This window comes from Elgaria multicarinata, chromosome 8 (assembly GCF_023053635.1).
Source record: "Elgaria multicarinata webbii isolate HBS135686 ecotype San Diego chromosome 8, rElgMul1.1.pri, whole genome shotgun sequence".
NCBI lineage: Eukaryota > Metazoa > Chordata > Lepidosauria > Squamata > Anguidae > Elgaria > Elgaria multicarinata.
In genome coordinates, this window is record NC_086178.1 from 33544086 (window position 1) to 33560063 (window position 15978).

Here is a 15978-nt window from a genome sequence, read left to right on the forward strand (position 1 = left end):
GAAAAGAGAGCATGCCAATGGGTGGGTAGGGGAGTGGGAGGACGGGCTTCCACGGCTGGCTTACGACTTATCCCCAGGCCTCCCCAGCCTCCTTCCCTCCTGCTCCACAGAACTCCAGCTGGACAAATGAAAAAGCCTGTCTAGGAAAAATGCAGAGCTGGAGAAGCATGGAGGCGAAGAGCACCTCTGTGCTCCTCTCGCTCTGCACAGGATGCCTATTAGCCTTCGATTTCGGAGGCTGATGGGCATTCTGATAGAAACTCTGGAGACTAATGTTTGTCTAGATGAAATGTCTCAACTTTAGAGCAGGACCTACAACTGTGGCATAGCAAGAAGAAGGAAATTATCTCAAAAATAATTGTAATTAGTTGTACTAATCTGATCCTACCTGGGGGCTGTGTATATAACGCCGCTTTGCCTAATTATTTCCCCCCAAACCTGCAGCATTGCTGCTGTGAAACTGCATTGATATGGTTATATGGCAAGAGTAAGCGTGGGTTATTCAGCCAGGAAAAATTGCGGTTTCTGCTCATTTTAGGTCTACCTATCAAATCATTCAATCTCTATTGCACAAGCGGTGGGTCCTGCTTGTGCAATGGAAGTGGTAGGAGGAACTGCTTGTGCAAAGGCTCTGTTACAACTACACTGTAATAGTAAAACAGTGGAAGATGAAAGGAATTTATTAAATTAGTAGATGGTTTTACTTTTAATAAAAAACCTGCACAATTTAGTAAAAGGCTAAATTATACCAACTAATGTAATGCTAATCCTATTATGTACATTCAATTCAGAAATTAATCAGAATGATATCCTTTTTCTTTCTTACTCAGACTTGTTTGTCCCTTTTAATACTTAAGCTTAATGAATATGACTTTTAGTAATTTTATTTCAGTGAATGTCATGGACCTAATGAGCCAATTAAGAGCAAAGAAATGCCAAATTACACAAAGAAAATACACACATTGTTATTTTATAGGAAATGTGTATTAATAATGCTCATAAATGTATTTCAGAAAAGCCCAGATGAATGAACTACAGTATAAAGTTCAAGATGTTCTCTCACTCTCTCTCTCTCCCTCCGTGTGTGTGTGTGTGTGTATAGCAGTTGAGGCCGGTGGCTCCAATTTCAGTGATGCTGTGAATCCATTCTGGGTTTCAGTCAGAACCATCCAGAACTCTAAAGGAGCAATCTGTCTCTCCTGGGGCTTAGTTAATGACACTATGAGCTTTAAGCTTTTAGCTCCACCCACCATTGGGCGGTGGAGCTAAAAATGGAATCCATCTGTCAGGTTGAAAGAGGTTTGATGCCCCAACTCTACTGTCATGTTGTTAAACTTGGGTGGATTACCAGCTAGTTAATTGATGATGATGCCCAAGCAAGCAGGCATATAGAACAAATCTTTTGTTAAAAATCCTCTACATACAGTGGTATGGATAAAGAAAACAACTATCTGTTGAAACTTGACAGCTTTAATATTAATCCATTTCTTACTGAAAGGGAACTGGATCATTGTCTTCTAGTTTGAAAATAAAACCTAAATCTCCCATGTTGTGAAATGCAGGAAATTTCAGTTGTACCAAATGCAATTTCACATGGGGGAAAAAAACCCCAAAGCCATTCAGCAGAGCAGGGGCCTTGTAATCCTTTTGATTGGGAAAGTTTTCCAAACACAGACCTTAAAAGAAAACATTGTGTGTGTCAGGTTATGAGCTGCCCAAGTTACTGGCATCAAAGCCGGCTGTTTATTTTAACAAGCATTGTGCAACCTTTCAGTCTATTGAACTGAACAAAGGCAAACAAGGGGGAAAGCCTGACCTTATAAAATGAACATGCTTGTGAAGTAGTCCACTGCACCAATAAGGGCCAGGAAATGAAGCTGTTCATACTAAGCCACTTGCTGGCTTGTTGCTTCTCACAAGTCTATGCAGGAAACAAAGAATATTTTATTGGGATTCTAGAAACTGATTGGAATTATGCACCTGGGACAAAGAACATCATTTCTGGGAAGCCCTTTTCAGAAGAAGAGTAAGTGATACATATTTTTCATTAATTTTTCACCCTGCTATGAAGGGGGAGCCTGCCTTTTAAGTTTTTGTTTTTGGAAAGCCATTTTGTGGAATGAACCCCTTGCTAAGGACTGTGGTGGCAATACAGTCCTTGGCCAGGGGGTTGTTTTCAATCCCCTCCCTGATTTTCCACTTTTTTTATTGGTAGGCAAGGCAATTTACCAAGATTTTATATTGTATAGCAGTATTAAAGGTAAAGGAGCCCTGTTCACCTCTGCATTTTAAAACTAATTTTACTTAGAAAAAAAAGTTGATTCACTGGGAAAGGAGAGCTTATTTCTGCTGCCTAAATTCACACCTAAAACCAGTCCAGCCATTATTATTATTATTATTATTATTATTTATTTATATAGCACCATCAATGTACATGGGCCATGTGGTGGCCTATATGGTTTAGGAATAATCAACAAACAGAAAGGATATAAATATAGGTAGCTCAACCTGTTTGGCGGTGTTGAATTTATTTAATTGCTATTTCTGCTGAGTGGCAATCCCCACAATGATGAGGGGTAGAGAGAGTTTAAAAAGTGGCACTTGAAAATTCAGGGAAGGACCTGGAACGTTCCTGATATGGGGGCAGGAGGACCTCATGGGCCCTTCTCTGGCTACAGCCCTAGGCCAGTTTGACATGGAGGAACAGCGCCTGGTTTCTCCTTCTTTTGGCAGTCAGCAGAGGGAAACAACTGTGGGCTTCCTCTCTAAAGAAGAAGAGGGGCAGCTCTCAAGATACGTATCTCTTCTTTTAGCATGCATGGAGGAGGGTCCTGTACTACAACTGCTGGGATCTTGTGCAGACCTCACAGTGTACTACCACAACTTTAATCATGGCTATATGCAACCTGGATAGCCTGCCTATGTGTCTTACTTTGCCCATGTGTCTTATGTGACTCCTCAATTTGAAAGACCATTGGAGGCCCATCCTCTATTTGAAGGGCAATCCTGTCCAATTCCATGATAATAAACCTTTAGAACAGTTGCCCGTCACCAGGGCAGCAGACTGAACAGGCAGGCAAATGGGTTCCCTAGTCATTGTCATCTGTATTATGGCAAGATATACTGCATTTTCTATTTAAATTCTAATAATTATTTCTAAATTTGCATCTATACATATACATTAGAACATGCAAATATGAGTCCTCTTCTTTTGGTGATTCATACGTAGTCACCCTACGTATCTAAACCCTGATCCCTCAGGCTGATTGTGTGAACCAATGTTTGAACCAATGTGCAGAGCCAATGACTTGAGGATTAGTATTTATTTATTTATTTATTACATTTCTATACTGCCCAATAGCCGGAGCTCTCTGGGCGGTTCACAAAAATTAAAAACATTCAAAGTATAAAACAACAGTATAAAACCATAATATAAAATACAATATAAAAGCTCAACCAGATAAAAACAGCAGCAATGTTACAATTCTTTTTCACCCATTTTCTTTCTATTGTAGTTTTGTTTTGCTGCTGTCACAGTTTAGAAACAAATTAAATTTGTTTCTAAACTGGACCTGAAGATCATCTACAGGGGCTCTTCTCCGTGAGCCCCTGCCAAAGGAAGTGAGGCAGGTGGCTACCAGGAGGAGGGCCTTTCCTGCTGTGGTACCATCCTCCTGCCCAGTTGAGAAAACCAAGTCAAGTGTGTGTCCCTTTGCATGCATTGGGCCGATGACATGTTGAGACAGCCCCATGATTGTCATGGCGGCCATGAAGTCCTGAGCCACCCCGGATACAGGAGCCTCAGCATGGAAGTTGAGATCCCCAGAACCATCATCCTGGGGGTCCTCAACACCAGATCCGAGACAACCTCCGTCAGCTCAGGCAGGGAGACTGTGGGGCAGCGGGGTGGACGGTACACCAGCAGAATCCCTAATCTGTCTCGAGTACCCAACACAAAGTACAAACACTCCAGACCAGCACTCGACTGAACAGGAAGCCTAGAGAGGGAGATTGTATTCCTATAAACCACGGCAACGCCCCCTTCCCGGCCCTCAAGTTAGTGCTGGTGCTGCACCGAGTACTCAGGAGGGCAAAGCTGGGTGAGAGTAATCCCTCCCAGTTCACCCACCCAGGTCTCCATGATACATACCAGGTCAGCCCCCTCATCCAAAATCAAATCATGGATGAGGGAGGTTTTATTTTGGACTGACCTGGCATTCAGCAGCAGCACAACCAAACCCGAGGGCAAGCTGGTAAGGCTGCCAGGAATCATCTGGTTGGGGGAAAAACCAGAAGAGGGGATAGCTGTAAGAAATCTAGCCCCTCTTCTCCTCATCTGGCCTGTTATTCCCCCATCGCCATACCTCCCCTTACCCGTGACCACAGCTATGTGAGCACCCCCTTGCCCCCCTGAACTCCCCAGGCACACATTTAAAAATACAAATAGTAAAATAAAATAAAAGGAGATAAAACACAACTTGCTGCTGTTAATCTGGTTGTTAACCAAAGGTAGCAGGACTGGTGTCTTCTTTCCTCTGCTGCTGCTCATTGCGATGCTAAGTGCGACGCCAAGTACTTAGCATCGCAAGTAATCATCTTCCAAGAAGTGAAGTTGAGGTCATGGCTGCTGCATTCCAGAAAGGTATTGAAAAGGAAAGGCAACACTCTGTGTCCAGAGAATTGCTGAGTGAACAGGAATCAAAAGCAGAACTTTGACAAATGGGAGCTCTGTTCATTCTTCCTCAAGGCTAACTTCAAGTGGAATGCATCAAAGTGCCCCAGGATAGCAGCACACCAGGCAACACAATGACAATGGGCCTGTTCAGATGACATGCTAAGCCATGGTTAAGCTGCTAACCCTTTTTCAGCAAATGGTTAGTGAGCGTGTTTAAATCCTGGCCCCCGTCTATACGACAATGGGATTGCCCCTCGTTAAATATAAACCCAAATTTTCGTTGATTTGAATGTAGGTAAAGAGCATCGCACTACAGCAGCAACAGCGATTTATTTCCTGATTTTTTATAGTGAGTTATAAATGCGCACATGCGCATATACGATGGTACAATGCTATGGAGTAGAGGTGATGGAAGCTCCGCAGATTCATATAACACACAAACCAGGAGCGGGGGGAGGGGGAAGGAACGAGGTAGCAGAACATGTCTCCTTTTTCTGTCTGCCCATTTCCCTCTCTTTGTTTTTGTGAACAGAGCTTCGCATATGGGGTGGTACAGAAATGCAATAAATATATAAATACAGAAATAAATTTGTTTTAAGAAGCTTTCTCTGCGGAGCTCCACAGAGAAACTTCAAACTAAAATCGGTGCAAACGAATGAGGCAGCCAATTGGTGCGAAATCGGGAAATCGGCCAATCACGTTGTCCTACCCTCAAAGCTCTGCCCACATGTCAAAATCCGATATAACTCCCCCAAAGACACGTAGCCATAACATGGTGCAAACTCGGATGTGATCTAAAAGTCATGGTAAATCGTGAATGCGAAGATGCACATTATCGGGTTAAAAATCCAGCACTGTGCGTCATGTAACCTAAAATGCAAATATGCACATTTGGTTCAGGGTAAACAAGCTGCATAGACAAGCCCATGGTTATGGAATGGTTCACATGACATTCTAAGCCATAATGTTTAGCTCAAAATGCTTAACCACCATGGCTTAATATGTTGTCAGAACAGGGTCACTGGCTGCTTTAGCATTCAAAATCAATAACATTGATCCTGGAGTTAGGCCATCATTTCCGCAACCCAGACATCGTACGCATCAGTCTTATTTTCTGTGCAGAAAACAGGCAGGCAAGAAAGGAAATAAAATCCAAAGAACTTAAAAATGCAAATGCTGGCTAGCAATAACAATACATGCACAGAGTATGTCTGAAGAAGGAAGTGTAAGGAGCGGCTGAGCAGTGCCAACAAAAGATGTACAACAGACCTTCTCTGCCCTTGTAGACCTGCTGTTCTATTAGCTCTCTGCCAAATCACTGAGGCGGAGGGGTCAAATTCCCTTTCGGTGAAAATTCACGGAGAGCAGTGACGTTCCACTGGGGAAAGGCTTTAGCCTCTGATGCTTGATGTTTCCCTTTTAACCTCAGCTTAAACCCTTGCAGCCCTTGGGAATTTTAGCTCTGAGGCAGTGTTTTTATGAAAGCTATTATCTTTGCAAGGAAAGAGAAGGAAAAGGACACAATGCTTCTGTCAACAGGAAGCCTTGCAATTAAATGTGAATTATTTGGACAGACCCACGAAGAGCCATAACAACATGCACCTCCAATTTAATTTGTGGCTCACACAGCTTCCTGAAAACAAGCTCTTAACCAACCATTTGCAACAAGATTGGTCCTCCTTTGAAACTGAACAGCCCTCCGAATCAATCAGAACTTGGAAGCAGTTAACTGTGAGCCAGGTAGCATTGCCAGGTTTTCTGAGATCCATTCATTGAGATAAAGCAGAGCCTGAGGGTAAAGGTAGACAGGAGCACAGTCACTCTGCTATCCACACCCTTACTGTTGCCACCACCCCAGGACCTCCCCAGGACCCCACACCTGAGACTTGGAAGAAACTTCTCAGGTGCTCCAACACACAGAGTTGGATATTACTGGCTGGTGATCCACTGGATTTAGCACTTGACGCAAAGAAACTAGGAAAAAGATACAGAAAACCCTTGTTTGGAAAGCCAATACAGCTAAAATAACAACGCTATCTGGCCTAGCTACTTACTGCAAAGTAGGGTCCTTTTCATCAGAAGCCAGCAACCAAGACACCTCCACCAAGACCAGATGGAAACCAAAGGAAAGAGCTGAACATCTCCCCAGGCTTTATACCATTTCAAACTCAGCTTCACGCCTCACACAAGGGAAGAGGAGATGAAATGTTCACACTTTGCAGCTGGGGCTACCCCTGCTGCAGGCTGAAGTGGTTTATGGCCTTGAATTGAGATAAATCCTGGCTGGAGCCATCAGGCTTGAGATATTCCAGGGCCAGCTGTCACAAGGTTGCAATGCCTCTTTGCAGGTCCCTGCCATCTGCTATAAAACACTAAAATTCTAGCTAAAAGCAATGCAGTTTCCCTTAACCCTCATTGATTGTGCATGGAAAACGGGCAGACTACCTTACAGATCCCTTTATTCTTTACACTGAGAACTGTGGGACGAAGCCTAGAAGATCAATGGGCTGGGGCCTTATAAGTCTGGGACAGAGGTTATTAGTCCTAGCAGGGGGTTAACCTTTGCAGGCTCCATGGTCTGAGTATGGCAATATAACATAGTTCAGAGGGTGAAGCTATTTTACGTGTTGCCAAAGAAGAGGATGAACATTCGCATATACAAATTTATACGAATGTTTATGGGCAACTTCAAGATTTGTGTTCTCCCCTCCTTATGGTTCTTTGACTTTAAACCAGACTTGGACTGGACTTCTCTTCAAATAGAGGACACCTTCAAATAGAGGTCTGTCGTCTGCCAGGTCTCAAAATAGAGGATTGTCCTCTATAAAGTAGGAAACCTGGATATCCTAGGACTGCTGCCCATTCACTCACTCTATCCCTCTGGCCCAAACTTGCACCAGTATTCAGTGGGGAACACAAGGCCAGTGGTGAATGCTGCTCCATCTCCTCACACTTGGTAACAACATGAAGGATTCAGCGTAAATGGGTTATGCTTTCTGCTAGGACCTAGAAGTAGTTAAGGGCAACATCCACTGATCCTGTTCAGACAACACAGTTGCTAAGCCATGGTTGTTAAGCATTTTGAGATAAACATGATGGCTTAGGCCCTTTCTACACCTAAGGGCCTTCGGGGATGGAGGCGGGATGATCCCGGATTTACCTGCTTCCGGGATCATCCCTGGGCATCTAAACGGAAGCGCAACATCCCAGAAGGGAAGAAGGACATCGTGCCCGTCATGCCCGCCATTAAAAAAAAATAAGCCCTGACCCACTCCCTGCCTGATGTCCCTGGAATCCCCCCGGCCCAGCTCCTTCCCTCTGCTGACTCCCGCTACTTGCGGGGAGGAGGGAAGAAGCCGGGACGGGTGCACACACTGCCCGTGGTCCTTGGGATGGTCCTGGGACCATGGGTAAAACCGGGATAAGAGCGGTCCTAGAAATCCTGGGAAAATGGAGGGGTTGTCCCTGCCTGCTCCCAGGATGCACAGGGACAATCCCAGGACGATCCCGGGAAAACAGGCAGAAGTAGAAAGGGCCGTAGAATGTCGTGTGAACCATTCCTAACCATGGTGGCTTCATAAACACGGTTTAAACACACTCACTAACCATTTGCTGCAAAAGGATCAGAGGTTTAACCACAGCTTAGCATGTTGTCTGAGAGAGAGGGAAGAGAGAGGTCATAGCCTGAGAGAGCTCTATAGAAAAGCCTCTTGCTTAAATAAAATTTAAAAGTTTGTTTATAAAGCAGAATGGCTGATTGTATAATTTTTATTTATTTATTAAATTTATATACCATCCCATAGCTGAAGCTCTCTGGGAGGTTTACAAAAGTTAAAAACAGTGAACATTAAAAGTATACAAAATTGAAAAACATCAAAAATATAAAAACAACAGTATAAAACAGTATCCATTTAAACATGGATACTGTTTAATATTGTATGGTGTACAATATTTATACACCGCTCCCCATTCAAGAATTTCAGAGTGGTGGACAAATACAATAAAAGAATAAAAACATGTTACAAATACATTTTTAAAAGAAACAAATTGCAAATAAAACCACAGCTGGTCAGAATGTGCTGGAAGGAATACAAAGTTAGCACCTGCCTGACCTCCAGAGGCAGGGAATTCCATAGGAAAGGGGCCACAACACTGCTGGTGGAATCCAATCTGACCGTAGGTCCATCTGGAACCATCCAACAACTTTGAACACTGTTGACCTTTCTCACAAGTTCAGACAGGACAGGCGAAGAGCAGCAACAGCAAGGGCAACAAGCAGCAGGTGTCCATGGAGCCATTGCAGAAGTAGGCTCATCATCCCAAAACGTTACTCCTCCATTAAAGATCCTGAGAACAAAACTAAAAGAGTTGAGAACCTGGGGCAGGAGGAAAATAAGCGTGAGCATCTGCCAGTGCTGCCCAATTTCCTATATCAGTGGTGAATTTAAAAATGTGGTGGTGGTGGTGGTGGTGAGCCACTGGACTGCAGTAACATTACAGGAAAGTGGGGAAGACTGATTAAAAACTATGGCTAAAGAGGGTTTTGGATCCTTTTAGAAAAGGTTTACTCTGTACCTTTAAGAAGAAATAACTGCTGGCGTTGAGACGCAGGACTGACTGCTGTCTTTCAAGTGTTCTTCTCTTTTGCAGTTATATGTTCTTTGACCTCTGAATAGAGCAATTGAACTTTCATTGATTACTTTGTTGCTGGATTTTGTATTTGTTCCATTTTGATTTTAATTACGCTGTATTTTATTATGTATTTTTCTTTGTAATGTATTAACCTTACTTAATACTAAGAATTAAATATTTATGAATAGTATAGTGTATTTTTAACATCTTGTGCTTTGGGGCTTTCAGGCAAAGAGCAACACTGAATATTTGTTGTATGGAGAACCTATGCACAGTTGTAATTGTAAACAAGTGTATTTTTTCTTTAAGGACCTAGGCTGACATGATTGTGTGTTTCAGGCATTCTGGTGTCTTTCTCCAACAAGGCCCAGACCGGATAGGAAGCACTTATAAAAAGGCTGTATACATGCAGTACACGGATAACTCGTACACCAACACTGTTGAAAAACCGTCTTGGCTGGGCTTCCTAGGCCCCATTCTCAAAGTAGAAGTTGGAGACTCCATTACCATTCACTTGAAAAATTTTGCTTCAAGACCCTACACTCTCCATCCCCATGGTGTCAAATACACAAAAGAAAATGAAGGTATTTATTTATTTACTTCTTCATTTCTATACTGTCCAATAGCCAAAGTTCTCTCAGCAGTTCACAAAAATTAAAACCATGAGTAGAGCATAAAATATAATATACAAGCTTAAAACTACAATACAAAACCAGAATAAAACCTAGCAGCAATGCAGTGACTTAAAATACAGATTTAAACAGCAGGTAAAAGACTGAGGGGTGTGTGTGTGACTTCATGGCACCGGGTTAGCGCAGTTTCCCTCCAAAACCTCACTGCTTCCCTCTCCCGAGTTGGTGTCAGGTAATGTCAATGCCAAGGAGGGAGTGCAGAGCTTCTGGGCGGCCATTTGGGGACCGGAGCTGCCCCCGTCAATTCCTGGTGGAAGGAAACCAATCACAGGTCACCTTCCACCAGGCACTGCCTGGCCACGCCTTCACTGTGACTCCAGAGTGGGGTGAGGGGCTGTCTTGACATCATCTTGCACATCCTCGCCTTGCTCCAGAGAAAAAAGCCAGGGTAAGTCCCTGACGTTTTTTCTCCACAGCTTCGGTGGAAAGCCCCAGGGTGTGTGCATGCGTGATTGCGGTGGTGTTGTATAATCAATGCCGTGCCACCATGCATCCACCCTGGAGGTTTCTGAGCATTTAGACAGCCTCTAGCAGAGTAAATTGCTAAAATACTGGAAAAATAAAAAGGTCTTCACCTGGCACCGGAAATAGTACAACATGGGTGCAAAGCAAACCTCTCTAGGGAGCTCATTCCACATGAAGGTAGAATTCATCTGATGCTCTTCTAACAAGACCTCAGAAAGTCCAACTGAATTAACTAATTCCTGTTAGAATGACATCAGTGGTGTGTAGACAGTAGACACCCTAATTTCTGTGAAGAACGTCTCAAGTTTCAAGGTAGTCAACAGGTAACTGAAATCGATTGGACATGTAAATCAATTGGACTCGCCTGACAAATTCCAGTGCAAATGGATGGACCCTGAGATGTTCAGATGAAAGAATGCATGAGATGGGGAGAGCAGGGTTAAGGTGGCAGAACCCCTGTCCTGGACCTATGTGTGTAGATTTAAAGGTCTGAAGAGAGCCCCTGCGTGTAACTGTGTGGGATTCTGTCTTTGTGATCAAGAGGCCTGTTTTTCAGAGTTCCAGATTGCATTCCCCTTTCCCCTGACCACTGATCGTTTTGTGGTTTCCTGTCCTTTGTGCAGTTTATCCTAAAAGGTTGAAAAGGTTAGTTACTGGAAGCAAGTGCTGTAAGATAAAATATGCTGGGTTTTTTTTGGGGGGGGGGCATTTTGGCCTCACTCATGTTTGCCTTCAGCTCTGCCCACAAGAGCCTTTCTGAAATTTATTTCTGCCATCAGGCTGGAAGTTTAGTTGTTTGTAGAATTATTATTTATTTATTTATTTATTTATTTATTTATTTATTTATTTATATAGCACCATCAATGTACATGGTGCTCTATGATTCTGTTTTCCTGTTCCCACCAGGATCAGCTACTTCTAATGTTTCCAGGCAGGAGTAAATCTCTTTAGTAGAATATTCTTTCTTGATTCAAATGGCACCTTATAGATATACGCTGATTTATATACAGGTGTTCTCTGGAAACGTACAAATAAAAAGAATGCAAAAATCACAATTAATGAGCTATCAAGAAGCAGCAAATAAAGACAAAATGAATCAGTATGTATTATACTATTACTTGCACTTTAAAAATATATATATATATTTCCTAGGTGCTTTTTATCCAGACAAGACGTCAGGTTTGCAAAAAAAAGATGACGCTGTGCAACCGGGAGAGCAGTACGTTTATAGGTGGACCCTAACTGAAGATCATGGTCCAGCGGAGGGAGATAATAACTGTGTGACCAGGATTTATCACTCACATATAGATGCTCCAAAGGATGTTGCTTCTGGGCTTGCTGGGCCTCTTATCATTTGCAAGAAAGGTAAAGGACATGAAGATAGAAGGTGATCAATTGTCGTTGCCATTTTGATCCTGATTAATGGGAGAGGAAGTAATCTCCATTTACAAGTAATGAAGTAATGTGCTGTTGAAATTTTAACTGAAGTTTCACTTTCACGTATATTATGCTTCACATATATTGAGCATCTCTACATTAAGGAAAAATCTGCCCCCTTTACTTTTATCCCCCCCGCCAAGCTTTTCCATGTTCAACACAGCTCCTTCAGGCATGACCACATGATTTGTAATAGAAACCTTCGCCTCTGGCCGAATGTTTCATAGAACTCAATGAAACAGCACCATCTAGTGGTGGAATTAATCCCACAATTATTTTAGATGTCAGATTATCACTGGGTTTTTTGTAGCGAGATTTCCGGGGGAAGGGACAAAAGATGTCCTAGAGGTTGACAACGTCATGTAAATAACACACAAACTTCTGTGAGTGGCCAATAACTTGCTCATGTAAAGAAGCTTATTATGTTCTTCACATTTCCCTGAGCAGCGAAAAGATCCTGGGGTGACACTACTCAGGTTTTTTGCTTCCATTGGTAGAGAAAGCACTAGAAATTTATGGCATATTAAAATAATATCTCGTCTCTCAGCTGTGAAGCTTTGAATTGACAGGCTTCTCCCCCTGCCCTTGCTAGCATGCTCATAAAGTGAAATGGAGGAGTTACTTCTGAGTAGACACACAAACATCTACCCTTGTGCCCCTCTCTCTCCCTGTGGTGGGAGGGGCACCCCTAAGCCCAATATTGTGAATGACTGAGCACCAGCAGTACTACTGCTAATAATATCAGTTTACAAAGAACCAATCGATCCTTCTCATATCCCGAGGCTCAGTTCACCCATCTCTACTTCAGAGTAAGCATGATTACTCAGCACTCAATGAATATTTAAAGCAAAAGGCAGTGACTGAGCCCCTGTTCTAACAGACCAGTTTTTAATGAAAAAGGTCTGGCAAAGGAATTTTCCAGATCCCTCTGCTGTTGTACTCCCAAAGTATCAATGACTTATTTCCAAATAGACATGGTTAGACCTCTGCTCTCTCCACACAGACACCCACATTCCATGCGACTTTCCCTTCCGCAAATCAATGCCCAAAGTACACCCACCATCTTAAGTGACATTCACCTCACAAATGACACACGCACAGAGAACCATGACGATGGCAAAGTAAAGTTAAAATATGCAGTAAAACAGCACCATGAAAATACGCAGCTTCGGAGTGGATACCATGATGTGGCTGTGAATTGGCGGCTGTGTCACTTATGCACAAAGGTGCATAACTTCGCAGCCACAATGGAGTAAATGCCTGTGTAGATACCTAGAAGATGAGAATTTCAGCAGGTGAATTCTGTGAAATGTGTCCTTTTTCCTTAGGAACACTACAGGGAGATCAAGATAAACAGGTTGACCGAGAATTTGTCTTGCTGTTTTCCGTGATGGATGAAAACTTCAGCTGGTATTTAGATGAGAATATCAAGAAATACTGCTCTGAACCTGACAAAGTTGACAAAGAGAATGAAGACTTCCAAGAGAGCAATAAAATGCACTGTAAGTGTGTCTTTCAAAACAAATAGTTGCATCACTTTAAGAAACATGCTTGTGTGTGTGTGTGTGTGTACGTGCGCGCAGAAATTGTTATGCATAACTTTCACAGAAATTAACAACTTAGACTCCAATGACACAAACACAGCACAATGCAGTCAAGAGATATAAAATGTCCCTGAACATGGGGTTTTTGCCTCTGCCATTGCAAACCATTTTGCATTGCTCCACAAATTTCTGCAAACTGAGTGCACTGTTATGCATGCGTAGCCCTACAGTGGACTGCATTGTAGTTTGTTTTCTCTGATGGAATCTCCTAAAGCTAAGCAGATATGGACCTGATTAATGATTGAATGGGAGACTGTTGAAATGCTCCAAGTAAACCAATCTGTGGCTTTGAAAGAAATGTATGATATAAGTATCACCGCCACCATCACCAGCAGCAGTCAAATAAAATCTAGAGCATCAATATTAATCTAAAATGAGAGCTGCAAAAATTCTTGTTCAAATTTTAATGCTTTTCAGATGCAGAGCATTGCTTACTCCACTCCAGGGCATCATGCTTGATGTCAGTTGTTTTCCAGCATTTATGATAATTATATTTTAACTATTCTGTCAATTTTTTTTAAAGCAATCAATGGATATATGTATGGCTATCTTCCCGGTCTCACAATGTGTGCAGAAGAGAAAGTAAAATGGTATCTTTTCGGCATTGGTAATGAAGCTGACGTCCATTCAGTTTATTTTCATGGGCATACCTTGACGGAAAGGAATCATCAAGTCGACACAATTAGCCTCTTCCCGGCTACCTTCGTGGATGCTCTCATGGTGCCAAAGAGTGTGGGGGAATGGCTGCTTAGCTGTCAAGTCAATGATCACATAGAAGGTATAAAATAAATGGCTCTCTTTTGTATTTTCTTTACACCTCTCAAGTATCAAAGATATCACTGTTTTAGATTAAAAAACATGTTCTCTTAAAGTCTAGTGCTTACAGTACATGGTTGTATCCTTATGGAGGAGTGGACACCAGAAAAGCAAAAGGACAAGGGGGTTGAATCCAGACTAACATTGTTCCTCTTGGGCCATAGCTAGACCTAAGGTTTATCCCTGGATCGTCCAGGGGTCAAACCTGTTCATCTAGGTGACACACAGGGGATCCAGTGCTCAGGCAGGGGCCAACCCTGGATGATCCCAGGATAAACCTTAGGTCTAGCTGTGGCCTCGGACACCTTTCCTGGTGTCCTTTTACCAATGAAATGGACACTGCTGGCAGATTGAGAGGCATGGTCCCTTTGCAGCCTTGAGCACCCGCAGATCTGCTCTGGAGTACTGATAAGTGGGCAATAATCAAAGAACAACTGACTGATGTGGACCATAATCGAAGCACCTTCTGTTATTGAACTACTTAAAACATAGAATCGTAGAATAGTAGAGTTGGAAGGGGCCTATAAGGCCTTCGAGTCCATCTAACATTCCTCAAATGCTACATAATGTGTTCCTTCTCTAGTAGAGATGGACAATTCTTATCTGTTCTGCATTCTATAGCACTGACATTTTTCCAAGCACAAATTCCTTCTGTCCCATTTCCATAAAAAAGAAAGTCTACATAAGAATTTTTCATGCTCTTTTTTTTGTGTGTGTCTGAAAATTTTCCCTTATATATACATTTTTGCAAGCACTTTCCCCTAACACATGCCTCTTTGTACACAATTTCCTATAAAACATGCATTTTTGCATTGGATTTTCCCCAAGGTATGCATTTTTTGGTTATACAACTGCATCGCAAAATTTGGAGAAGTGTGAAATCTGAAGGGAAATTTTGTTCTGGTTTGCATATTAGTTCATGATGTGTGGATTAGGTTGGTTTCTATTAAATCCAAACCAAACAAATTTCTCCCCATCCCTAGTCTCCAATTACTTACACAGTGCATATTTATTTATTTATTTAGTTATTTATTTAAAACATTTGTATCCCACCCTATATAATTAAGATCTCAGGGCGGTGTGCATACATACTTGATCTGCAGGTTACTTGTTACTCTGCACCAGCTTTCTCCTACGTGGGGGTGTCTGTACGCCACCACTTTGTAGCTGATTTAGATGGCAGGAAGGAGAATGGACTATCCAGCAAGAAGAACCGCAGTGCTGGTGGCCATCAAGCTCGTCCCCTGCCCTGCGTTCCCATGCTTACCCTGGACTTGCATCTGCCCCCAGCAATGCCCACTGGCTTAACCCAAACTGAGGCCCCCACTGTGATGGAGAAACAATGTGGTGTTTCTTTAAAAAATGTGGTAAATCGACACTGCGCAAAAGCATAGTTTTGGGGGTAAATGCCCAATGTGGCTGTGAGTTGGCGGGTGTGTCATAAATAATGCAGCACAATGAGCTAAATAGGCCGTATAGACACTCCCCTGTAGTCCATAACATCTGGTAAGCACCAGGTTGGGGAAAGTTGGTGGCTGAGGCTGATAGGAGCTGACAGCCACAACGTCTGGAGGGCACTGGGCTGGGGAAGCCCTCTACACTTTTGTCTGAATTTTTCCCAACTCTTCATTTTATGCTTTTTAGTCCATGGACTTGT

At 42.7% G+C, this 15978-nt stretch overlaps 1 protein-coding gene across 2 annotated transcripts in view; it reads left to right on the plus strand.

Moving 5' to 3' along the window:
* Positions 1-1852: 1852 nt before the first annotated feature.
* The window catches only part of CP (ceruloplasmin), a 36801-nt gene continuing 22675 nt past the window's right edge, over positions 1853-15978 (plus strand). For both annotated transcript variants that reach the window (XM_063132079.1, XM_063132080.1), the window contains exons 1-5: positions 1853-2026; positions 9647-9891; positions 11617-11829; positions 13230-13403; positions 14029-14283. In XM_063132079.1, coding sequence (XP_062988149.1) covers positions 1872-2026; positions 9647-9891; positions 11617-11829; positions 13230-13403; positions 14029-14283 — 1042 coding nt within the window. In that variant the 5' untranslated portion in view covers positions 1853-1871. The remainder of the gene's footprint in view (positions 2027-9646; positions 9892-11616; positions 11830-13229; positions 13404-14028; positions 14284-15978) is intronic.